The sequence below is a fragment of the Hemiscyllium ocellatum genome, chromosome 8 (assembly GCF_020745735.1).
Source record: "Hemiscyllium ocellatum isolate sHemOce1 chromosome 8, sHemOce1.pat.X.cur, whole genome shotgun sequence".
Taxonomy (NCBI): Eukaryota; Metazoa; Chordata; class Chondrichthyes; order Orectolobiformes; family Hemiscylliidae; genus Hemiscyllium; species Hemiscyllium ocellatum.
The window spans coordinates 65,722,055-65,745,606 of NC_083408.1; the positions used below are offsets into that span (position 1 = coordinate 65,722,055).

Consider the following 23,552-nt stretch of genomic DNA (forward strand, 5'->3'; position numbering starts at 1 on the left):
GATTGAATGTTAATTTCCTGAATTATCTGGACAAAGTGGAAGTTGAAAAGACATGTATGATGCATCTTTGAAACACTCTGTCTCAGAAGGAAGTGGAAGTAGTAAATAGTTTACGGTTATGGTCGACATAATTTTACTAGGCAAGGAAATCAGAAGTTATCAGAGTAAATAGTAATGTGGAATTCAGAATGCAAACATGTTAATAACTTTTTGAACGGTGGAGCAGGCATTAAGAGTTGAATGGTTGACTTTTGCTCCTAATTCATATGTCCCCACACTAGTCCATGCAACCATGCCAGAAAGGATTTCACCTTCAGTAATAACGTAGTTTCACTTCTTCTGAAAAAAACAAAGGCTGCTTAGTTTCCTAGCTCAATGAATGACAGTGACATGGAAATACAGAGCACTCACTTATCTCTGCAAATTTTCTATTTCCAGGAAAATTGCTGACCAGAGACAAAACCTTTTGGAAAGATAAAAATGTTGATGAGTGAACTCCCATCATGCCTTTTGACATGCCCTTGTATTAGTTCAAATCTGCACTTGTGGAGGCTTGGAAACAAATTACTAGCTGTCTTATTTGATGTGTAGTTTACAAAGAAACCTAAATAAAAGCCAGCCAGAAGAAGAAATTAACAAAAGCTGACTTCAGAAAGCACCTTTCAGTGCCAGTTTCAAAAAGCCAAAGGAAATTCAAAGGAATCCAAAGTTGATCACAATAATGCAATCGTCTTTGGTCAAAATGAGTTGGTTTTAATCGAACGTAACTGTCACTGTCACTTTTCTAATTATGAAATGAAAATAAATCTCTTTTATCTGTCATTAAAAACAATCAATCTGGTTTGACTAAACAGCAGCAAAGCTTACACCAGAATAATTTTAACATAAATTTATTGTCCACAGGCAGTGTGAAAATCATATTTGCACCCAAAATTTCAATTTTAAAGAAAATAAAAACTCAAATAAAACTTAAAGGCTGCATGCTTTTAGCTCGAGCAAGCACGGTAACAACAATTATTAAGATAAAAAAAGTTTACTTCTACTGTTATTCGATAGCCATTTATTTTCTGACTAATTCATGAAACTGTACTTTGTTATAGAGAGATTGATACTTCAACTAATAATTAGATTTATTAATGTTTGCGATTCCTACAGTATTTGCATGCACTTAATAAAAAATCTACCTATCCTCAATTCCAAGATATTTTCAATATTACATTTGTGGTTTTAAAGTTTGTATTATTATTCATTTTAAGTTTTCTTTCAAACTTTCCTCATAATTTTAACATGGTAAATTTGTTGGTGTTCAAACAATTTTCAGTCACTAACAGTTACTGTTCTGTACTGTTCCAAGGGCTAATCGAACATCCGATTGTTTCAGAAATATGCACTGTTACATCATATATTCCAAAAGAGTTCAATTAAACTGTAAATGCCTCACTATATTTGTAGAACCTTGTGCAAGAACATAAATCCACCTTATTTACTAATTTTCAGAATGTTGGCCTTGCCAATATGTATTGGCCATCCTTAATTGCGCTCAGGGTGAAGAACCATCTTCTTCACGATTGAGTGGCATGATAGGCCATTCCAGAAGGAATTTAATTGTTTCATTTTGTTGCTGAAATTCTGGAGTCTACATATTGGCCATAATGATTAAAATAAGAGCAAGTTCACAGAATGTTTTTAAAGATAATCCTGCAGTTTCATGTCACCATGTCTGATACCAGGCCACTAGATAACTATTCCATTAATACATTTACTATATTATTATCTCCACTAACAAACATGCCATCACCTTTTTGAAACTAAACACTAAGAGTTGTCATTTGAGTCATTATCAAGGGAGATCAAATGGTTAATGAGAAAAACTTGCTTACGAAGTTTGAATCTCTGAAATGAGATGGTGGTGCTCATACAAACACCTTTGTGCATATGTACGGCATGTTGATTTCTGTGCATTCTTCCTGTGAGTACTGACCAAAGTTGTATTTTAAAACGACACAGTTGTAAATGACTCCAAAACAAGTATATAACCTTAACCCAGGAACAACTTTGATCCAAGCATTTCCAGAAACAAATTTTAATATTAACTGCACTTGTAATTAAACTATTTACATTAAGACAAAAGTTAGCATCTATGTAAAAAGATATGCTGATTATCAAAGAGCGAAGTGAACAACTGTCATTAATACTTGACACTTCCTCAAAGCAAAATAAAATATCTAAGTTTCAAAGAACAGTTGACTCTTGTGAATTCATAATCTACTCCTGATAATAGTGATTCCTTTTACCATAAAAAGTCTACAGTTACACACCAGCTGGAATAAAGTAAATATCACAGGGTTTCAAAATGAATATACTGTATTATTGAATAACACTCAAATAAGATGACCTGACACAAGAAATTCCAGCATAATTTTCAAAGGGACTTGAGATAGGTGAGAGAGAAATCACCTGTGAAATTTGGTAGCAATGCCATCTTGAAGTCTTGGTAGTTACAACAGCGTCTACTTGCTCCAGTGGTTGCTGAAATATCTACAGTTAAAAGTAAATACTTACCCATTAAATACTGTAGCTTAGACTTGTCATTTGAAATATTACTTGTCTAACTTATCACATTTTACCATTTAACTTTTCACTTGTTGTTCAATACAACAAATATTTTCCTCTTTTAAATGTTCTACTGATAGTGTGCTGCACTTCTGGGTAAAATGTTAAACTGAGGCTCTATCTATCCTCATGGAGAATTGAAAAGAAAAGCAGAACCAACCCCCAAATGCTTGGACTAATTTCTACACCAGCAAAACATTATCTGCTTAGTTATCTCAATGCTCTATGCAGGAAACTTGCTGTTCAGCTAAGTGACTGTCATGTTTGCTTTCATGATAACAATGACTATACTTCAAATCTTTTCATGAACGGCCAACAAACATCCTGAGGTTGTAGCTATCTAAATTCAAGTTTTTCAGCAATGTAAAATAATCAAGCATGCCCATATAAAAACCCAGATATTTTTCAGAAGAAGTGCCTAAGCTGCAAAGTTATTATACACTTAAAAAGATCAATGTACCAGTTTATCGACATTTGTTCAAACATATTTGGCATTTATTTTATGACCTACAAGTGTCAGTATTTACTATGGAGAAGGGCATGGAAGATAGGGAACTTGGAGAAATCAATAGTAATATCTTGAAAAGTGTGCATTTTGCAGAAGAGGAGACTCTGGAGATCTTATAACTCAAAGATAAATTCCCAGGAGCTGATCAGGCATATCCCAAACCTTTGTGGGAAGCTTGGGAAACGATTGCAGGGCCATTTGCTGAGATATCTATAATAATTAACATCCAAGGGTGAGGCGCTGGAAGGCTGGCTAATATGGTGCCAATATGTTAGAAAGGTGTTAAAGAAAACCTAGAGAACTGTAGACTGGTGAGCCTATGTCAGTGGTGGGTAAATTGTTGGAAGGGATGCTGAAGGACAGGACTTGCATGCATTTGGAAAGGCAAGGACTGATTAGGAACAGTTAACATGGCTTTGTGGGAAATTGTGTCTCACTAACTTGATTGAGATTTTGAAGAAATGACAATAGAAGATTGATGAAGGTCAATGTTGTTTATACAGACTTCATCATGGTACACTGATTAGCAAGGTTAGACAACATGAAATCCAGAAGGAGCTAGCCAACTGGACACAAAATTGGCTTGAAGGCAAGAGACAGAGGGTGGAGATAAAGGTTTGTTTTTCAGACTGGAGCCCTGTGACTAGCAGTGTGCTCCAAAGGTCATTCTGGTTCCACTCCTTTTCGTCATTTATATAAAATGATTTGCATATGAATTTAGGAGGAACAGTTAGTAAGTTTGAAGATGACAAAATTTGGTAAAGTAGTAAACAATGAAGAAGGTTATCTCATGATACAAGATCTTGATCAGGTGGGCCAATGGACTGAGAACTGGCAGATGCTAAGTCTAATTTAAACAAATGTGAGATGTTGCATTTCGATGAGGCAAACCTGGGCCAGACTTATACACTTAATGGAAGGGCCCTGGGGAGAGTTGCTGAATAAAGAGACCTAAGCATACAGGTGCATAGGCCCTTGAAAGTGGAGTCACAGGTAGACAGGGGAGTGAAGGCAGCGCCTGACACACACCTTCATTGGTCAGCGTATTGAGTACAGGAGTTGGGAGGTCATGTTGCAGCTGTACGGGACATTAGCGAAGCCACTTCTAGACTATCGCTTTCAATTCTTGTCTTCCTGCTATAAAAAAAATGTTGTTAAACATAAGAAAGGGTTTACAAGGATATTCCGGAACGGGGGGTTGAGTCATAGGCAAAGGCTGAATAGGCTGGGGATTCCGCCCCCCAAATCCAGAGCACAGAGGCTCAGGGTGACCTTATGAAGGTCTTTAAAATCATGAGGACTGACAAGCTAAGATCTTTTTCCCAGGGTAGGTGAAAACTAGAGTGCACAGTTTTAAGGTGAGGGGAAGGATTTATAAGGTAAAAACAATGACTGCAGATGCTGGAAACCAGATTCTGGATTAGTGGTGCTGAAAAAGCACAGTTCAGGCAGCATCCGAGGTGAAGGGCTTTTGCCCGAAACATCGATTTTACTGCTCCTCGGATGCTGCCTGAACTGCTGTGCTTTTCCAGCACCACTAATCCAGAAGAAGGATTTATAAGGGACCTGAGCGGCAACGTTTTAACACAGATAGCGATGTATGTATGGAGGAAGCTGCCAGAGGAGGTGGTGAAGGCAGGTAAATTACAACATTTAAAAGGCATCTCATGGATGTGTGAACAGGAAGGCTTGAGGGGGATATGGGCCAAACGACAGCCAATGGGACTAGATCAGTTCAGGATATGTGGCTGGCATAGACGAGTTGGACCAAGGGTCTGTCTCTGTGACGTATAATTCTATGACTTTTTGTAATAAACTGAAAGGGATCAAAGTTTGCTGAGTGCTATTATACCTGCAATATTACACCGAAATAAACAAAGCAAAACAGATCAGTTTGTGAATGTCACTACATCTGGAAACAATTTTTAAAAATGCAGTCCAAAAGGCAAATGATAATTGAAAAAAATTAGAATGAATTTTTGCAGTCACCAATTGTAACAACACTCGCCAAACATTTACATATTTGTAATTGACAGATTTGAGGGGAATAGAGGTAAAGTTCAGCACAAGCAGTTGTGCGGAAATGTACCAATCTCAAACAAAGTTTCAGGGGTTTCATCGTAAAATCACTGTTGTGTTATTTCTTGGATTAACTGCTTTCACTCTACATATAATTTGAGTAGATCGTTATTTTACTTCTGAAATATTTTCATAAGTTTCATCCATTAGCCCATACTTCAAAAGATCAGTTATTGGTCAGGCAAATCATATGGTTTTATATATTAATTACAATAGTGCAGAATTGGATGCATTTTTACTACGAGGCCTACTCAACTAACAAATTAAAAAGAATAATCGGTCTGAGATGGTCAAGCATTACAACTGTGGACAAAAGTGGATAACCTAACTTATCAAAACAGAATCTGAAAACATCAAATGCTGGAGATCATAGTGGGTCAGGCAGCATCCATGGAGAGAGAGCATGCTAACATTTCGAGTCTAGATGACTCTTCATCAGAGCTGAAGTGAAGGGGACAGAAACGTTGTTCAGAAGTAATGGAGTCAATACGGACAACTTACCTTCATTTTCGAGTGTCCTATTTACGTGAATGCTTCCAGCTCGAAGTTGTAATCACTGCAGTTAAGCAAAAGATGTAATCAAAGCAGGCTCGTTGAAATTAAACTGCAATCTACAAGGACCATGTAACACACCAAGAAACCAGCTCTCAATGTACTCAGACGTAAATAACATGTTTTCCCTTCGTTCTACTCTACTTACTCTGTACAGGAGAAGCTACGAAGTTCACATCTATGAAATTTTTAAACAAAATAATAAATAAATTATTGCGAGATCAATGAAGATACATTTGAAATGCAATGTGGTTTGTTTAGGACAATTTAACTGCCCCTTCCCGCTTGCTCCTCCATCCTGTGTCACGTCGCCATTGCTCTCTCGCTTTCTGCACCATGTCAGTTCAACAAGCTCAGATCCTGTAGTACAATTATGGAGGTGTCCCGGCAAATCAGTCGCCTTCTCCGCTCATAGATCGACAGCCAAATGCACCCTCCCCCTCCAACACCCTCCCTACGAGTAGAAATCCCTCGTTTACCACCACTTTTTCTTTGCAGTTCGATACGAATTTAGAAACGCACTCTCTGTAGAGAAGCAAGTGAGGCCAGTAGTTTAAAACAGGTCGATGGGAAACAGTGGCGAAGTTAAAAAGAGGACTACCTCGGACCGCCTTTTAAGCCCGTCCCCCCTCGCATCTAAGGCGCTTTAACAAAAATCGCGACGATCGAGGCTCTTGCACATGAATAAAAAAAGCAGGAAACCACCGTAAACATACAAGTCACCTTCGCACTGTCCCAACAGATTGAAAACCTTGGTTCTCAATTGAACTACCGGTCCAAGGGGAGCAGCAAAATGCATGAACAGGCGGGTAGTGTAGAAGTCGGAGCTGACTGCCATTCAATGCCCACCTACGTTCACTTTAAACCGAGAGAAGAGGGGGAAAGGGCTCCGGCGGATTCACCTCAGCTTCATAACCGAAAACCAGCCACCTCCGCCCACGACGCTATTTAAAGGCAAGCTGATTTTTTTTTTGCACTGAGCCTACAGAAGTGAAAGGGTTAGCTAGGCTGCTGGAAGAACCGCATACTCACACACGTCCACCGCTAACGTCCACTTCCCCGGGTCCCAGCGAAAACCGAAATAACAAGCTGTTGAGCGAACCTGCCCTTCTCGAACTCCGATTGGCTGAATGTTGAGCAAGACGGCCGCACCACTCAGCGATTGGCTGTACGGTCACATGGAAACGGGTCCAGGCGGCCGCTGAGGCCCAGGGTGCAGCGCATCCCCCACCTTCTGCGCACGCTCTGTAGCCCGGGATAGCGTTTGAGCTGTGCGCAGGCGCAACGGGGAGATGTGCTCCGGCGCCATCTTGGTGGCGATTTTTGCTGTTTGAGGTCCTGTTGAAGCGGCAGCAGAAGCAGCGACCGCGAGGAGGTTGAGGTGGGCCAGGAAATTCTTTGGTTTCAGCTGGTGTTCGGCGGGTTTTCCATCGTTTTTTCATCGGAGCTTTTAGATTACTGTCTAATGTAAGTTTTAGGAATGTTATAGAGTGTAAAAATGTTTGTGAAAGTAAGAATAAAAGGTCAAATGAAGGCTATTTCTGTTCTCGTCATTGGGGAGTTGGTTCGATTCAATGGCGTCTTTAGCTGTTAGTGCGTCATGGGGCTGTTACGTTCCCGGAAACAGCTGCGGCTGTAAATAGTGTGCACACGGCGTGCACGAGGGGTTTTGTCCTGTCAAGAGTCCAGAGTTGTTATAACTGTACTGTGCTGGCCACACGAAGCTTGTCGTTCCAGTGCAATATAAAACACCACTTGTAGTTGAAGCTCACGTTAGAGAAAAATAACTAGAAGTAAATCAACTTAAGGTTGCTCTTAGAATTATTGTACCGAGGAATAAATCTTTGTTTTGCATCTGTAAGTGAATCCGTAACTTTCCTGATCCTAGTTGAAGCAGCAGAAAATGTGGTGTCAGTTTTCACGTCTATTTGTAAAGACTTGCACTTCTTATTTAAAATGTAGCGCTAAGGCGTCTGAATCTTTCAATTGTTCTCATGCCCACCAATTCTCTGACCTTAATACAAAACCAGTTTTTGGCAGTACTAAGTTCTTTGAACATTACAAAGCGTGTTTTCATTTCCGCTTCAGCCCTGACTGTTGGGCTGCCTTTTTTCTTCAGATTATTCGCTGCTTGTGGTCAAACTTGTAATTTTATCTGAGTCATTTGTTATGAGGTCTCTTCCTTTTACTGAATTATTTTCTTACATTCTTTCCTGCTTTTGCTGAATTTGTTCAATGTTTTATCCTGAGTGTTCTGAATAATTTTCATTATTGTCTTCACGTGGGAACTTTACAACAGCTACACAAATTTGAGTGTTAAAGCATTTTTCCAGTTGATCTGACTTCATGGTAAATAACTCCCTCCTTGGCCGAATGCTACCTCCACCCTAAGATAACTCTGAAAAGGAAGAATGATACAAGTCTTTTTGTTATTGCATGTTGCCCCATTATTTCTTATGATCTGTTTTCATAAAGGATATTATTAAACTGGAGTCTGTTCAGAAATGATTGACCAGAATGTTACTGAGAATGGAAGGTTTAAGTTCTAAAAATAGGCTAGGACTGTTTTCACTGAAATGTCGGAGGTTGGGTGACCTTATTGAGGTTTACAAAATCATGAAGGGTATAGATGAGTTGAATGGCAAATGATTTTTTTTTGCCCTGAACTGGGTGACTTCAAATCTAGGAGGTATATTTTGACAAGACAGATTTAAAAAGGACCAGATAGGTAATTTTTTTTATTTTAGGGCTTCATGTGTGGAATGAACTGCTGGAGTAAGTGGTCAATGCAGGTGCAATTGCAACATTTAAGACATTTGGATAAGTACATGAATATGAAAAGTTTCAAGGGATATGGGCCAAAGGCAGGGATTGATTTAGTTTGGGGCTATGGTCAGCGCAGACCAGTTGGACAGTTTCCATGCTGTCATTCATTGTATGACTGAATGGATTTCCTCAACTCCTGGTGAAAAACCTTTTCACCTGCAGTCATCTTTCTTTCTTAAATTACCCCTGTGTATATCATGTCTTCTCATTCATCCTATTTCTATGCTGTATCTATAATCATTCAGTAAAGTGCAAGGTGCTTCTTGTTCCAGGCCCCCTCCAAACTCCTCTTCCTTGAGATTTAATCCTTGTTTGATAGATTTTCCTCTCCTGCACCAACTCAACTGATTCCTCAGCAGACCCTTAAACATCAAAATACCATGGATGATGAAAATCTGAACCAGATACAATGCTGGTGAATTTGAGCAGATCTGGATGCATCTGTGGAGAGAGAGTTAATGTTTTGAGTTTAGTTAGATTCTTCTTGACCCAAACATTTTGCTGATAAGCTGGTAATATGTTGAAGAGCAGTAAAGAAGTTATTGTTTTACTGCTAATTTAGCAACTCTTTGTAGGCCAGCAAACAAATCTTGACTTGTTGAACATTCAATGAGCTGCAAGAGCATGTTCTTTTTCATTTTGAAGCTTTGTGTCTGCATTTCTTTTATTACTTTAGTGGTTACACACTACGTTCTTTGGGGAATAGAGAAATAGGCCAATATCCTGGCCTATTGAAGAACACTGGATCTTCAAACATGCAGCAAGTATGTCATTTTATACTGTGGCATATGGCCTCTGTTATAATTGGTGAAGTTGTCTCTAATTGACCACATACAATTGGCAAGAAGGTTGGGGGGGGTGGGGGCATGTTTTCAATACATCTATATCTGGATTTATTTATATCAAGAATTGAAAATTCGCACTGTACAAATGCCTGTTTTTAAACATCTTTTTTCTACTTTACCTGTTTTTTCAGTCGACAACTTGCCAGTAGCAGTGGTGGACTCTCCCTCTTTATGGTCATTTAAGCAGGCATTGGATAAGCATATGGAGGTTATTGGGCTAGTGTAGGTTAGGTAGGCTTCGGTCGGCGCAACATCGAGGGGCGAAGGGCCTGTACTGCGCTGTATTTTTCTATGTTCTAACTGTTACCAGAATCTGATGGTACAAACGATATTTTGTTATTGCTTCTTGCTTTTGCAATTGACCAACATCAAAACTGGATAACATTGATGTAAGTACTTCAGTCCACTGTTTCAGTTGTATCGGTTTTTGCATAATAAGATGTATTTTACATCTATTATGTAGGAGATCGACAGATTGAGAAAGTTCTGGGTCCCTTCGTTGGGAGATTGTATTTAAATCCCTCTAGTGGGTTAAGAGCAAAGTAGATACATTTTGGGATGCAAGAAACAGCAATATGCTAAATTTTTATATAAGCGATTTTTATTATCAACAGACATGATTGTGGAAAGGGTTGACATTTTTCTCGTTTCTTAAAAAAAAGTCCATGGATGTTAAAGATCTCATTACCCCATTTTGAAGTAGTGGAGTTGTTCCTTCAACCAAGATCACTGAGGTATTTTATTTGATTGTTGGGTCACTTTGTGGGTTCTTTGTGCAGGATGGTGTTGATGTGATTGTGGAGCTCTTCTCTCCAGGTAGCAAATTCAAAAGTTCTTCTTCCTTGGGATATCTTGAAGTCACATTTTAATTTAGCGATTCAGGTTTCCCTTTTCGGCCTTGTTGAGGTGACAAATAATCTCATTATAATCTGTCCAGTTAGCATTATTTAAAATGATACAAAGCATTTTCTTGCACCAAATTCCTAATGTTTGGTACTTTGGAAGGAAAATTGCAATTATACGAATTAGAATTTTTAACAAAATTGGAGTCAGGTAGTTTCGTGTGAAATAAATGTATTTAAATAGTTCATGAATGTTTGTGCAGTAAATCTTGCAAGATAATTATGCATGAGGAAGATCTAAGTGATGAACAAAGTCCCTTTGTATTTCAGGTGGACATACTAGATTCCATGACAGGGCTGAAAGAAGGGTTGAGTTTTCCCTATTTCCCGGGCAAGTTTAATATCACAATCAGCATCACTAAAACAGAGTATTCACATTATCTCCTTTTTATATGTAGACCTATTTGAATAAAATTAGTGTTGAGTTGGGTTAGAAACCTTGAATTTTTTTGAGGAAGAGTTTTCATCATTCAAATGTGATATTTTTGGCTAATTGTATAATTTTGCATTAATTTATATTATACTTTACTTTCTTTTGTAAATCTGGAGAAATAAATAGCTAACCAAAAAAGCTGGAGGAGCCATTATGCCTTGAATCTTGCTCCACCATATACAGTAAGATCATGACTGATCTTCCACCTTTGCTTCATCTACCCTCCATTATCCCTATTTTAGTTAATTCCACTCATTGAATAACTTTTTCATCTGTCTCTAATAGGTTTAATGATGGCACATACATGGTTCTTGAGATGTGTGGAAAATGTCAAAGATTTTCAATCTTTGAGAAACCTGACGATACTGAATATAATCTCATCTGCTTCCGTTTTGATGTCTCTTTTTTTCTAATTTATTTGTTATACGTTGTTATCTTTTGTAACCGTTTCCTCTAATCCATATGTACACTATACTGATTCCACATTAAATCCCTTAATCCTCCAAGTGCATCAACCAGTTTTCCATGAGCAATATTATGCTAATTTCATTGTTTTTTAAAGAAACTGTTCTTCAGTTTTTCCATAGTCTTGCTATTGGTATACAGCCCCTCTTTTCATTGCATTTGACATTGCCACGGATTTATAATGATTATCAAGTCTTCCTACTTGTAAAGGTAAGGCTCGTTATTGGGCACTCTAGTATAAAAACTTAAGTCAGCACTCCAGTGCGTTCAAGGAGTGTTGCACAGTCATCCACAACCTGGATGAGGTGTTGTAGGGCAATGCTTTTACCCTTTAAGATGAACATAAAATATTCTATAACAATATTTTAAAGAGTAGAAGGGTGTCATTTCTCATGTGCGGGCCAATATTGATTCTTCCTCAATTATGTAGCCTTTATCACAACCATTTTGTATGAACTGGCTATGTGGAAGTTGGCTGCCTTACTTCCTGTGTTGCAACTTCAGACATTGAGTGCAAAGTGCTATAGGATAATTTGCAATTGTGAAAGGTGCAGTAATGATGTATTTCCTCCACTACACTGATGCAGGAGATCAGTGACACTAATGTCGTTATGCACCTAGAACAGGCAGTTACCACCACTCCACTGAAAGGCATAAGTGCTGTACTGCTGACATCATTATTGTGCTTTCAGCCCTACCCTTCACTGCTCCACTTGTCTCTATGAAAAGTACAATCCAGAACTATCATTGGGCTGACACAGTAGATCTTGCAATGTTTAACAGAAATGTTTGGAAAAGAGCATGTTTTATTGGTTCTGCAATTGTTTAAAATGGGTTTGAATTGTTCAATGTTGTGGATAGTCCTAAATTTTAATATAAGCAACACCATGCGGCATCTCTGGCATTGTCACAGGCAGCTGCAATCGTAGCAAATGCAGGCCTAATGCAAGTTAATCAGTTTTTCACTTTTACAAAAAAATTCCAGTTGAATGGTATCAAATTATACATAAAGATTGATAATGTAATGTTAGCTGGGGTAGGCCACAATTTTCCGTACGCATGACTGGTTTCTTTTTTTCTTAGCGATGTTCTTCAAATGTCTGATTACTGCAGTTTTCTTTTGAGTTCACAAATCTCAGATTATTTTCTGTCCAAAGTTCCATTAAATCCTACCTATATTTCTTGGTACTCCTCTCTCTATCCAGACTGTCAAAGTAGTGTTAGAGTTAAGAGAAGTGCAGTATCCTCCTTGAGATCCATTAATCCAGTGGTTAAATATGTATTTAATTGTTTGCCTTGTGGCTGCCTGTATTCTGGTGTAGCTGAACTAAATGTACCCATCCATTCCTTGGTATGAAATCCTCACCTTTCAGACTTCACTTGCTGACCACCTACCCAAGAATGGGCCATGTCTCACCTTGCAAGACATCGTAAGAATAAATATACAAAGTCAGATTTCCCATGCCATTTTTAAGGTGTGCTTATTTATCTGTTTTAAGATGTGTGTTAATGACATTCTGGTATCAGCAGTTAGCAAATCTATAATAGCAATAATCTGTTATGCATTCCTAAGTTTCATTGAATAGTTTGCAGCTAACTATTCTTGCCTGTGTGTAATTATGGTGACTTTATATAGCATGAGGTGGGACAGGAGAAAAGGTATTAAAACTAACTAGTCCTTTGTTAGTAAAAACAAGTTTTTACAAATTACATTGTAATAGCGTCGTGGTTTGTATTTGAAATCAGCCCTAGTTAATTTTTTGGAGAACTTTTTTTTTGTTCAGTGTATTGTGTGGGCATATGTTGATTTGTGTGCAACAGGCAGTGTTAAGTTGATGGGGTAGTTAGTGTGGAAGATGGAAATTTCCATTGTTGAACTGTCAGGTGCTTTTCTGTAATTTTTTGTTTTTGGGTAAGTAGCAGTAAGAAGCATTCCTCTGATATTAAATATCTGGGCATGAATAAATCTAAAATGTTATTTACTGTGATGTGGTTGAATCTTAACTGCCCTCTGAAATTACCCAGCAAACTACTCCATTCAGTTAATCATAGATGTACAGCATGGAAACAGACCTGACTCTCTGATTTGTCCATGCTGACCAGATATCCTAATCTCGTCCCATTTGTCAGCATTTAGCCCAAATCCCTCTTAAAAATGGGAAGGGTTTAAGGTGAGGAGAGAGATTTAAAAAGACCCAAGGCCAAAGTTTTTACACACACGGTGATTTGTGTGTGGAATTAACTTCCTGACAAAGTTGTATATGTGGGTACAATCATAATGTCTTAAAGTTATTTGGGTGGATACGTGAATAGGAAAGGTTTAGTGGGGTATGGGCCAGCAGTAGGAAGAAGGGACTAGATTATAGAACATAGAACAATACAGCGCAGAACAGGCCCTTAGGCCCTGGATATTGCGCCGACCTGTGAACTATTCTCAGCTCGTTCCCTCTACACTATCCCATCATCATCCATGTGCTTATCCAAGGATTGTTTAAATCTCCCTAATGTGGCTGAGTTGACTATATTAGTAGGTATGGCATTCCATGCCCCTGCAACTCTCTGCGTAAAGAACCTGCTTCTGACGTCTGTCTTAAATCTATTACCCCTCAATTTGTAGTTATGCCCCCTCGTACAAGCTGATGTCATCATTCTAGGAAAAAGGCTTTCGCTGTCTACCTATTTAATCCTCTGATCATCTTGTATGTCTCTATCAAATCCCCTCTTAGACTACTTCATTCCAATGAGAACAGACCCAAATCTCTCAGCCATTCCTCATAAAACATTCCCTCCAGACCAGGCAATATCCTGGTAAATCTCCTCTGCACCTTTTCTAATGCTTCCACATCCTTCCTGAAATTTGATGACCAGAACTGTGCACAATATTCCAAGTGTGGCCGCACTAGCGTTTTGTACAGTTGCAGCATGATATTGCGGCTCCGGAACTCCATCCCGCTATGGATGAAACCTAACACACCTTATGCCTTAACAGCACTGTCAACCTTGGTGTGGACTTTCAGGGATCTATGTACATGGACTCCAAGATCCCTCTGCACATCCACACTACCAAGAATCTTTCCATTTACCCAGTACTCTGCCATCCTGTGATTCTTCCCAAAGTGCATCGCCTCACACTTAGCTGCATTGAACTCCATTTGCCACATCTCAGCCCAATTCTGCAGTTTATCTAAGTCCCCCTGCAACCAGTAACATTCTTCCAAACTGTCCACTACTCCACCGACTTTAGTGTTGTCTGCAAATTTACTAATCCATCCACCTATGCCTGCATCTAAGTCATTTATGAAAATGACAAACAGCAGTGGTCCCAAAACACCCTTATGGCACACCACTCGTAACCGGACTCCAGGCTGAATATTTTCCATCAACCACATGCTGCCTTCTTTCAGAAAGCCAGTTTCTAATGCAAACTACTAAATCACCCTCCATTCCATGCCTCTGCATTTTCTCCAACAGCTTACCATGTGGAACCTTATCAAAGGCTTTACTGAAGTCCATGTATACCATGTCAACTGCCCTACCCTCATTTACGTGTTTGGTCACCTTCTCAAAAAACTCATTGAGGTTTGTGAGACACAACCTGCCCTTGACGAAACCATGTTAACTATCTGCAATCAAATTGTTGCTTGCTAGATGATAAATCTTATCTCTTATAAATAAGCCTTTCCTACAACAGAAGTAAGGCACACTGGTCTATAATTACCTGGGTCATGTCTACTGCCCTTCTTGAACAAGGGCACAACATTTGCAATCCTCCAATCCTCTGGTACTAAACCTGTAGACAATGACAACTCAAATATCAAAGCCAAAGGCTCTGCCATCTCCTTCCTAGCTTCCCAGAGAATCCTCAGATAAATCCCATCCGGCCCAAGGGATCTGTCTACTTTCACTCCTCCTATAATTGATTAGTTTAAGATTGTTCAGCATGGAGTGGACCGAAGGGTCTGTTCCATGCTGTATGATTCTGACTGACTTTGGTGCTTCGAGGCATGCCTAACTGGTCTGTACTGGTGTTGAAGCTCCATGTGAGCTTGTTCAAACCCTACTTTATTTTCCTCATCAATTATCCTTTTCATTCCTTTTATCCTTGGTGTTTATCCACAATCCCTTATAAATGTTACTATACTATGTTTTATTAGAGTTTGATTTTATAACCACACGTGGCAAGGAAGTTTCTCACTTCAGTAATAACAATGCTGAAATGTTTGGCCCCGAATCCTGATCTTCCCCACAGGTTATATGCTGAAAAGACATTCCTATTTAAAATCCATTCATAATCTGAAAGACCTCTATTGATTTGCTCCTCTGCCTTCACTGCTTTAAGAGACTAAAGGCCTGACATGGTTGTTTTTTCCTTTTTGATATAATCTGTTTTTGCTTCGTTTTTGTGATTCCTTTTGTTTTCAAACTTCTCCAGTGATTCAGTATGACTTATGTGGAGACCAAAACAGTTCATGTATTGCAACTGTGATCCAACTAAGTTTTCTTTGCAAGCTCAGCATAACTTTTGTACTTTTCAGTTCTGCTAAGGATGAATCCCAGTGATTAGTTTGCTTTGAAATTGCTTTATTCACCTCTCTCTCTTTCTGGTTTTCATTTGCCCTTGGATCCCCCTTTGTACCTCTACCTCATTTTAGCTCTTATTTTCCAAGGAGTATTTAACATTCTTGTGCTTAGTCAGCGTGATAAAGTTGTACAGCATGGAAACATACCCTTGTGTATCCAAATAGCTAGTTCTCCCTTATTCCATATGGTTTAACATTGCTAACCAGTCTATCATGCAAAATCTTGTTGAACGTCTTACTGAAGTCCATATACAGTATGTACACCCACTTTGCCCTCGTCGATTCCCTTTGTTACTTTAGAAAACTCAGTCAAGTTCATGAGACGATTTCCATCACACAAAGCCTTGTTGACTATTTCTGCTGGAAGAGCTCATGCTCAAAACGTCGACTCTCGTATTTCCCAGATGCTCCCTGACCACTGCTTTTACAGCACACTCTTTTTCAACTCTGATCTCCAGCATCTGCAGTCCTCATTTCACCTATCCTTAATCAGTCCTTGCCTTTCAGAATACATGTGCATTCTTCCCTCAAGATTTCCTCCAACTTGCCCACCACTGATGTCAGGCTCACTGATCTGTAGTTCCTTGGCTTCTCCTTACCACCTTTTTTAAAATAGTGGCACCATGTTAGCCAACCTCCAGTCTTCTGGCAGCTCACCTTTGGCTGTTGATTAAATATCTCAGCAACAGGCCTAGCAATCACTTCACTAGCTTCCCACAAAGTTCTAGGGTACCCCTCATCAGCTCCCTGGGATTTATCCACTTTTTAAGATGCCTAGCACCACAACCACCACCTACCAAGATATGTAACCTTTATACAAAAATTGAATTAATTAGACAATTACATTTTACAAATGTTATTTGTTTCATATTTTGATGCAAGTGTCACCAGTGTCCACACTTCCCAATTTGATGCTGTCAGTAAATTTGAAGTTGTACTTCCAGTTCCATATTGTTTATGTGAACAATAGTGATCTCAGGAACTCAACCTTGAAAAACGGAACTACTTTATTTAACCATTCGTCTACTGTGTGGTACTTTATCTAAGGCATTATTTTGAAAATCAAGGTGTTATTTCAAATGCATTACTCTCGTCCACTTTTACTAGAACCAGCAAAGCTGGTTAACCATGATCCTGTGTATTTGTAATTTGTGCTGCTTGTTTTCACTTTCTAAATGATTTTTCTATTAAATCTTTTGAGGAAAGACACCTTATCTTTCCCACCATTAATACTGGGCTAATTGGCTTATGACCCTGGTTTTGTTTTGAAATCCCTTTTTCTCAGCGATTGCTAAGGTAGCACTCTCCTTTCTCCCTTCTGAATTAAAATTCCACTCCAGGCCTTGAACAAAAATCTGTGTTGACTCAGTGAGTACAATAGTGAATGCAGATTTACTCACTGAGCTGGAGGGTTTGTTTTCAGACACTTCATCACCATACTAGGTAACATCTTCAGTGAGCTTCTAGATGAAGCTCTGGTGTAGTCTGCTTTCTATTTGTTTGGGGTTCCTTGGGTTGGTGATGTAATTTCCTGTGGTGATGTCATTTCCCATTTGTTTTCTCAGGGGGTGGTAAATGGAATCCAAGTCAAGTGATTTACCAAATGCCTTGCAAGAGCTAACAGACACCACATTGTCCAAACAGGCAGAAAACTAGCCACAAAATGACATGACCCACTCTCACTCATATCCTTACATACGGATGAGGAAGGACACCACTTCGACTGGGACAACACATCCATCAGAGAATAAGCCAAACAGAGGCATGCACAAGAATTCCTAGAAACATGGCATTCCAACTGGAACTCTATCAACAAACACTTTGACTTTGATCCCATCTACAGCCCCCTGAGAAAAATGGGAAATGATGTCACCATAGGAATTGTTCACACCACAGAAAATGACATGACCAACCCAAGAAAACCAAACATATAAATAGAAAACAGGCTACACCACCAGTGTTTCATCCAGAGGCTCACTGAAGATGTTATCTAATATAATGATGCAACGTCTGAAAATGAACCTTCCAGCTCACAAGCAAACCTACATCCAGAACTTCAACCTGAGCTACAAATCTTCTCAAAACACGAGTACAGTAGTGATGCAGTGCTACACTAAGGTCTTCTTTCAGGTGAGAGGTTGCCTAACTAAGCACGCAACTGTGAAAGATCTCACAGGGCTACTTTGAAGAGGACCGATTTCCCTAATGTTCAGATTTGTATTTATATCTCAATTAATATTCACAGTGCAAGCCTATTATCTGAGTATTGCTACTTTTGTTTTGTGGAAGCTTATTGACTGCATTTCAGTTTACTATATGATTGGACTTAAAACAAAAAATAATTAATTGGCTCAAAGCCACCTTGCCTTTAAAGAGCAAGTCTATCCTTCTATTTTTTATTATGCTTCCACTCTTAGTACTTTTGCTTTCAAGGTTATAATTGTACTAGATCATAGGTTTTATCCCATTTTTCACCCATTCTCCCTGGTTTTTTTAAATATCGAGCACCATGGCCACTGAGTTTGTTGTAAAGACCACATCTTCTCTTTTCCTTTTTGTTTGTGAACCAGAAAAGGAAGGTGTTCTTTAAACCAAGGAGACTCTGCAAAGGGATTGCTGCAGTTTTTAAGACATAAAATCACTTATTTGTGTTGTATACAATATTGCTTTTCTCTTGGAATAGAGAGCAAAAATCAGACAAAACTGAGCCAATGGGTTCTAAACTAGGGAGCAGTATTTTGATTTGTTCCTGCCTAGGTGAAACCAGTGCAGCAGAGAACAAGCAGCATGCAAAGTGAAAGCATTTAAATTCTCCTGTGGAGGTACCAGACTGTCTTCAGTAACAGTAAGCTGTTTTCTACTTGCCTTTCACCACAAATTCTTTCTTATAAGAGTAAAATAACTTAAAGACAGTGAGAAGATAAACTCTCCACTAGTGAATGAAGTAGGTTTAAAAAGGGCTTATGCTCGAAACGTCGAATTCTCTATTCCTGAGATGCTGCCTGGCCTGCTGTGCTTTGACCAGCAACACATTTTCAGCTTAAAAATTGAGGGGCATGGATAGGTTAAATAGGTCTTTTCCCTGGGGTTGGGGAGTCCAGAACTAGAGGGCATAGGTTTAGGGTGAGAGGGGAAAGATATAAAAGAGACCTAAGGGGCAACTTTTTCACGCAGAGGGTGGTAAGTGTATGGAATGAGCTGCCAGAGGATGTGGTGGAGGCTGGTTCAATTGCAACATTTAAGAGGCATTTGGATGATATACGAATAGGAAGGGTTTGGAGGGATATAGACCGGTTGCTGGCAGGTGGGACTAGATTGGGTTGGGATATCTGGTTGGCATGGACAGGTTGGACCAAAGGGTCTGTTTCCATGCTGTACATCTCTATGATATAAGTAGAGCATTAGTGCATAAACAACCTTATGTCAATGTAGAAGTAAAAATTGAAAGGAAGAGAGAGAACAAAATATCAAATCCTGTGATTCACACTGGTGCTGTCAAATTGTCCTGTTAGGAAAAACAGAGGAAAAAAAAACCTATTCATGTGTGTTTAATAGGAGGAATTATAAAAGGATTAGTTTGAGCTGTAGTTAGAGGTTGGCAATTCATATTTCCTAATTGCCATTCAAGATTTCTTCATCGTAAACAGTTACTTCCTTTAACTAATTTAGTGAGTTTTTCTTTTAACTTCAGTTCATCAGTTGTAAATTTGGGGATTGTGATTAAGTTAACTAAATTTTTCGCATTAGTGACAATTCTAGGAATAATGGGGTCTTGATTTCCAGCGCACTACCACAGTGAGTTGTAACACTGAGGACTGAACCAAAGTAACTATTGGATATTTCTGCCATTTAGCTGTCATTTAACTGGTGTGCATTTGCTCATCATTTTATGGCTATGTTGCTTTTTTATTGTTTTTCTCTCTAAAATGTCTTCTAATTTAGTTTTGTATTTATGGGAGGGGAATGTCTAATGATCCATACTGTCCATGCCTCTTGTGATTTTGTAAACTTCTCTCGGGTTGCTCCTTGGCCTCTAAATTTCATGTGAAAACAGAGTTCGTCCAATCTCTCCATTATGGTTTATAGTTTCCAAACAAAGCAAAATCCTTGTAAACCTTTTTCTGAACTCTCTCCAAAGCCTCCATATCCTTCCGGTAGTGTGGCGACCTGAATTGTATGCAGTGTTCCAAATGTAGCCGATACAACTGCAACATGATTTGCCTGACTGATGAAGGCAAGTATCCTATGTGCTGCCTTGATCACTTGATCCATTTATGCTGCCACTTTCAGTGAACATAGGACCTGTACCAAATAGTTGGAAGCTAAAGATCGGTCTTTGAAACTTTAGTGGTATCTGTTTTGGAGCAGGAAGCTAAGTAGTAACAGTATATTCCAGACTAAAAACCAGGGGTATATTCTAATCACATTCCTCCTGAGTGAGGATAATTGCATTCTAATACCCAGACCATGCTTTGGGCCATTTTGCCAAGCTCCTTTCTGTCCCACACTCTCTACCTGCTGGTGTGCCTGTGGACTGTACTGGTGGATCAGCAATCAGACCTCTGCATTGTGTTCTAGCATTTCATTCATTTCCAAATGCCACTTGCTATCTGTGGCCTTTTGTGCGTGATTTGAAGTGACAGTGTGATCCTGTTGGATCGCTTCAGCCTTGACTGAAACTTTCCTGCTTGGTAATACCCTCCACCTACCCAACCGATCTTTTGTTCTCTTACTACCCATGCAAGTAGTCCCTCCATTCCACTCTCAATGACTGAACAAAGCCATTTCTCATCAATTGCTTTTCTACCTTCCTAATCCCTTCCAACTCCAATTACTTCTGAATACTCAAGAAAAATAGACTGTCTGACTGACCATGGGAATTTCAAACCCCTAAGTATCAATCCTTTGGTTCTCCATTTTTAAAACCATAAGGCCTAGGAAAAGTAGCACATTGAAAACATTTGTCCGCCATTTTAAAAAGATCATGGCAGATTCAAATCTTCAATTCTACTTTGCTGCCTTAACCCTCTAAACCTTGATTCCCTTGCCTATTTAAACATTTGTTTAACTTGGCCATGAATATGTCAAACAATTCGGTCTCTGATAAAGAATTCCACCAAACTATGCTCTGAGAAGAAATTCCTTCTCCTCTCGCCCTTTTTGTTCTGAGATTATGTACTCTGGTCCTAGACACACAGAAGAAATAAATTCCACATCTACCCTGTGAAGGCCCTTAACAATCATATGTTTCAATAAGGTCACCTCATTCTTCTAAACTCCCAATAAGTACAGGCTCAAACTCTCCACCTAAGACAGTCCTTCCATTTCAGGGATCAACTTAGTGAACCTTCTCTGGCTGAGTTCAGTGCCAAATAAGGGAAACAAAACTGTTCAGTGTTTTAGTTGTAAACTTACAAAGAGCCAAACTTCATTTTCTCATATTGAATTCAGTCTGCAAAGTATATATTGGCAGACTTTGTTATCCTTAGCACTTTTCTTCCCACCTATTTTTGCCATTCGAAAACCTGGCTATTACTTTCTTCATCCAAGTTATTTACATATGTTGTAAATGACTGCGGCCTATATATTGATCCCTGTGGCACTCCACTTATTACAAAATGTTGTCCTGAAGGTGCTGTCCTGAAACTGCTCTTCTTATCCCAATTCTATCCTCTAATAATTGGCCAGTCTTCTCTTCGTGCTAATATATCAGCCATGGGCTCTTATGTTTTTAAGTAGCCTAATGTGGTAACTTATGCACATTTCCAGAAGGCATTACATATGACATCCACTGCTTCCCATTTATGCTGCTTGTTGCCATATCAAAGAATTCTAATAAATAGTCTCTAACTTCTGCAGCTACATATTTGTTCAATCTCTTGCCTTCACTTTGTTTGACCTCTAAAGCCCTTGCAAACTCTTTGACAGAGCTCCCTCTTCAATTCCAAAATCCAAGAGGTGCATACTTCAATGTACCAATGGGTTAGCTGTTCATTGGTTTTGGTTGAATTATGTCAGGTATAATCAGGCTCTACTCATTTGCCAAGATGTCTGACTTCACTAGGATTATCCTGGAATGAAAAGTTAAACTCTAACTTGTTTCATCTACTGTCTACTGTTGTTTTGCTTTGAGTCATACAGCAAGCCAACCAAGCTTCCCAAACTAAATTAGTCCCATTTCCCTGCATTTGATCCTATACCTTTCCTATTCATTTACTTATCCAAACATCTTTTAAATGTTGTAACTGTACCTGCATCCACTGCTGTGGCAGTTCATCCATATACAAGCCACCATGTGAAAAAGTTGCTCCTCAGGTCTGTTTTGAATCTTTCTTTAAAAGTAAGCCCCTGGTTTTGAACTCCATCACCTTGTCTATGTCCCTCATGATTTTTTAAACCTCTAAGGTCACCCCTCAGTCTCTGCTCCGGGGGGAAAAGCCCCAACTATTCTGCCTCTTCCTATAATTGAATCTCTCTAATCCCAGCAGCATCCTTGTAAATCTTTTCTGAATCCTGTCAAGTTTAACAACATCCTTCCTGCAGAATTGTAAGCAATATTCCAAAAGTGGCCTTGTCAATGACCTGCACAGCTACAACATGACATCCCAACTCCTATACTCAATGCACTGACTAATGAAGGTGTGCCAAACACTGCCTTTGTCACCCTATCTACCTGTGTCTCTACTTTGTAGAAGCTGTGCACCTGCACCCTCTGTCTCTCTTCTGCAACATCCCTCAGGGCCCTACCGTTTGCCTTAACAAAATACAGCACCTCCCATTTATGTAAATCGAACTCTCTATTTGCCAATCCTTGGTCCACTGACCCATCTGATCACAGTCCTATTCTACTCTGAAATTACCCTCACACTCCATTACACTACCTATGTTGATGTTATCTGTAAACTTACTAACCATACTTCCTCTATTCTCATCCAAATCATGTTTTCTAAATGATGAACAGCAGTGGATCCAGCACTGATCTTTGTGGGACAGGCTTCCGGTCCGAAAAGCAACCCTCCACCACTGGTTGAGGCTAGCATAAGGATTCTCCTTCTTGACCTCTCCCCTCACCTGCGATGACTCTACAGTTCCCCAATTAATATTATTGGGGCTTCTAATAAGAGAACAGTGACATTGGTGCAAGGAATACACCAAACATCTGTTGGTTGAAGGATACACTCTGACAAGGATGCAAGGAAGAACAATCCTGCACTTCATACGGTATTATGAAAGCTCTGTCAGAAAAACCAAAACCTTAGTAGAGCATTTAATTAGATTTTTAAGACAACCCTCCAAAGATGATATATTACCCTAGATCTGCAATTTGTAGTTTTTAATATCCCATTTGCTCCCAATCTTGGATTGAGGTAATGTTTTTTTAAAACCTTAAAATGAAGTCAAGAAATGTAGATCTTCTGTTTATATGGCAATAAAAGGTAAATCTATGTCAAATTAATTTGGCATCATTCTACACAAACCTGTTCAAAGTGGTATAGCTAACCATAGTTACAGATAATGCCTCAAAACATGATTAGAGGAACAGGTTTTATGATTGTACCAATTAGTGTTTTAATTATGTGAAAATAAAACATCAGAAATTATTTTTAACATTAGAATCTGTCTCAAGATTTCTCCCAAATCTGCTTTGTTTATTTTTAAATAACTAACAATTAGATTAAAAATTAAAAACACTTGTTCAGTTTGGCTTCTCTTAATTGATTTTTCTTGCTATTACCCATTCAAGTCATG

General features: G+C 39.0%; 1 protein-coding gene and 1 long non-coding RNA gene across 8 annotated transcripts in view; one reads left to right on the plus strand and one right to left on the minus strand.

The window, feature by feature from the left end:
• arid4a (AT-rich interactive domain 4A) overlaps window positions 1-6,854 on the minus strand; it is a 157,205-nt gene extending 150,351 nt beyond the window's left edge. The window contains exons 1-3 of one of the 7 annotated variants that reach the window (XM_060829116.1): window positions 6,785-6,854; window positions 5,702-5,756; window positions 2,458-2,538 (exon numbers count right to left, since the gene is read on the minus strand). In XM_060829116.1, coding sequence (XP_060685099.1) covers window positions 2,458-2,538; window positions 5,702-5,707 — 87 coding nt within the window. In that variant the 5' untranslated portion in view covers window positions 5,708-5,756; window positions 6,785-6,854. Of the gene's footprint in view, window positions 1-2,457; window positions 2,539-5,701; window positions 5,757-6,231; window positions 6,254-6,475; window positions 6,565-6,601; window positions 6,714-6,784 lie in introns of those variants that run through there. The other 6 variants (XM_060829117.1, XM_060829118.1, XM_060829119.1 and 3 more) reach the window with 6 other exon arrangements.
• Window positions 6,855-6,962: 108 nt separating this feature from the next.
• The window catches only part of LOC132818284 (uncharacterized), a 54,702-nt gene continuing 38,112 nt past the window's right edge, over window positions 6,963-23,552 (plus strand). Inside the window, exons 1-2 of the long non-coding RNA XR_009644985.1 lie at window positions 6,963-7,219; window positions 17,369-17,933. This is a non-coding gene — a long non-coding RNA (uncharacterized LOC132818284). The remainder of the gene's footprint in view (window positions 7,220-17,368; window positions 17,934-23,552) is intronic.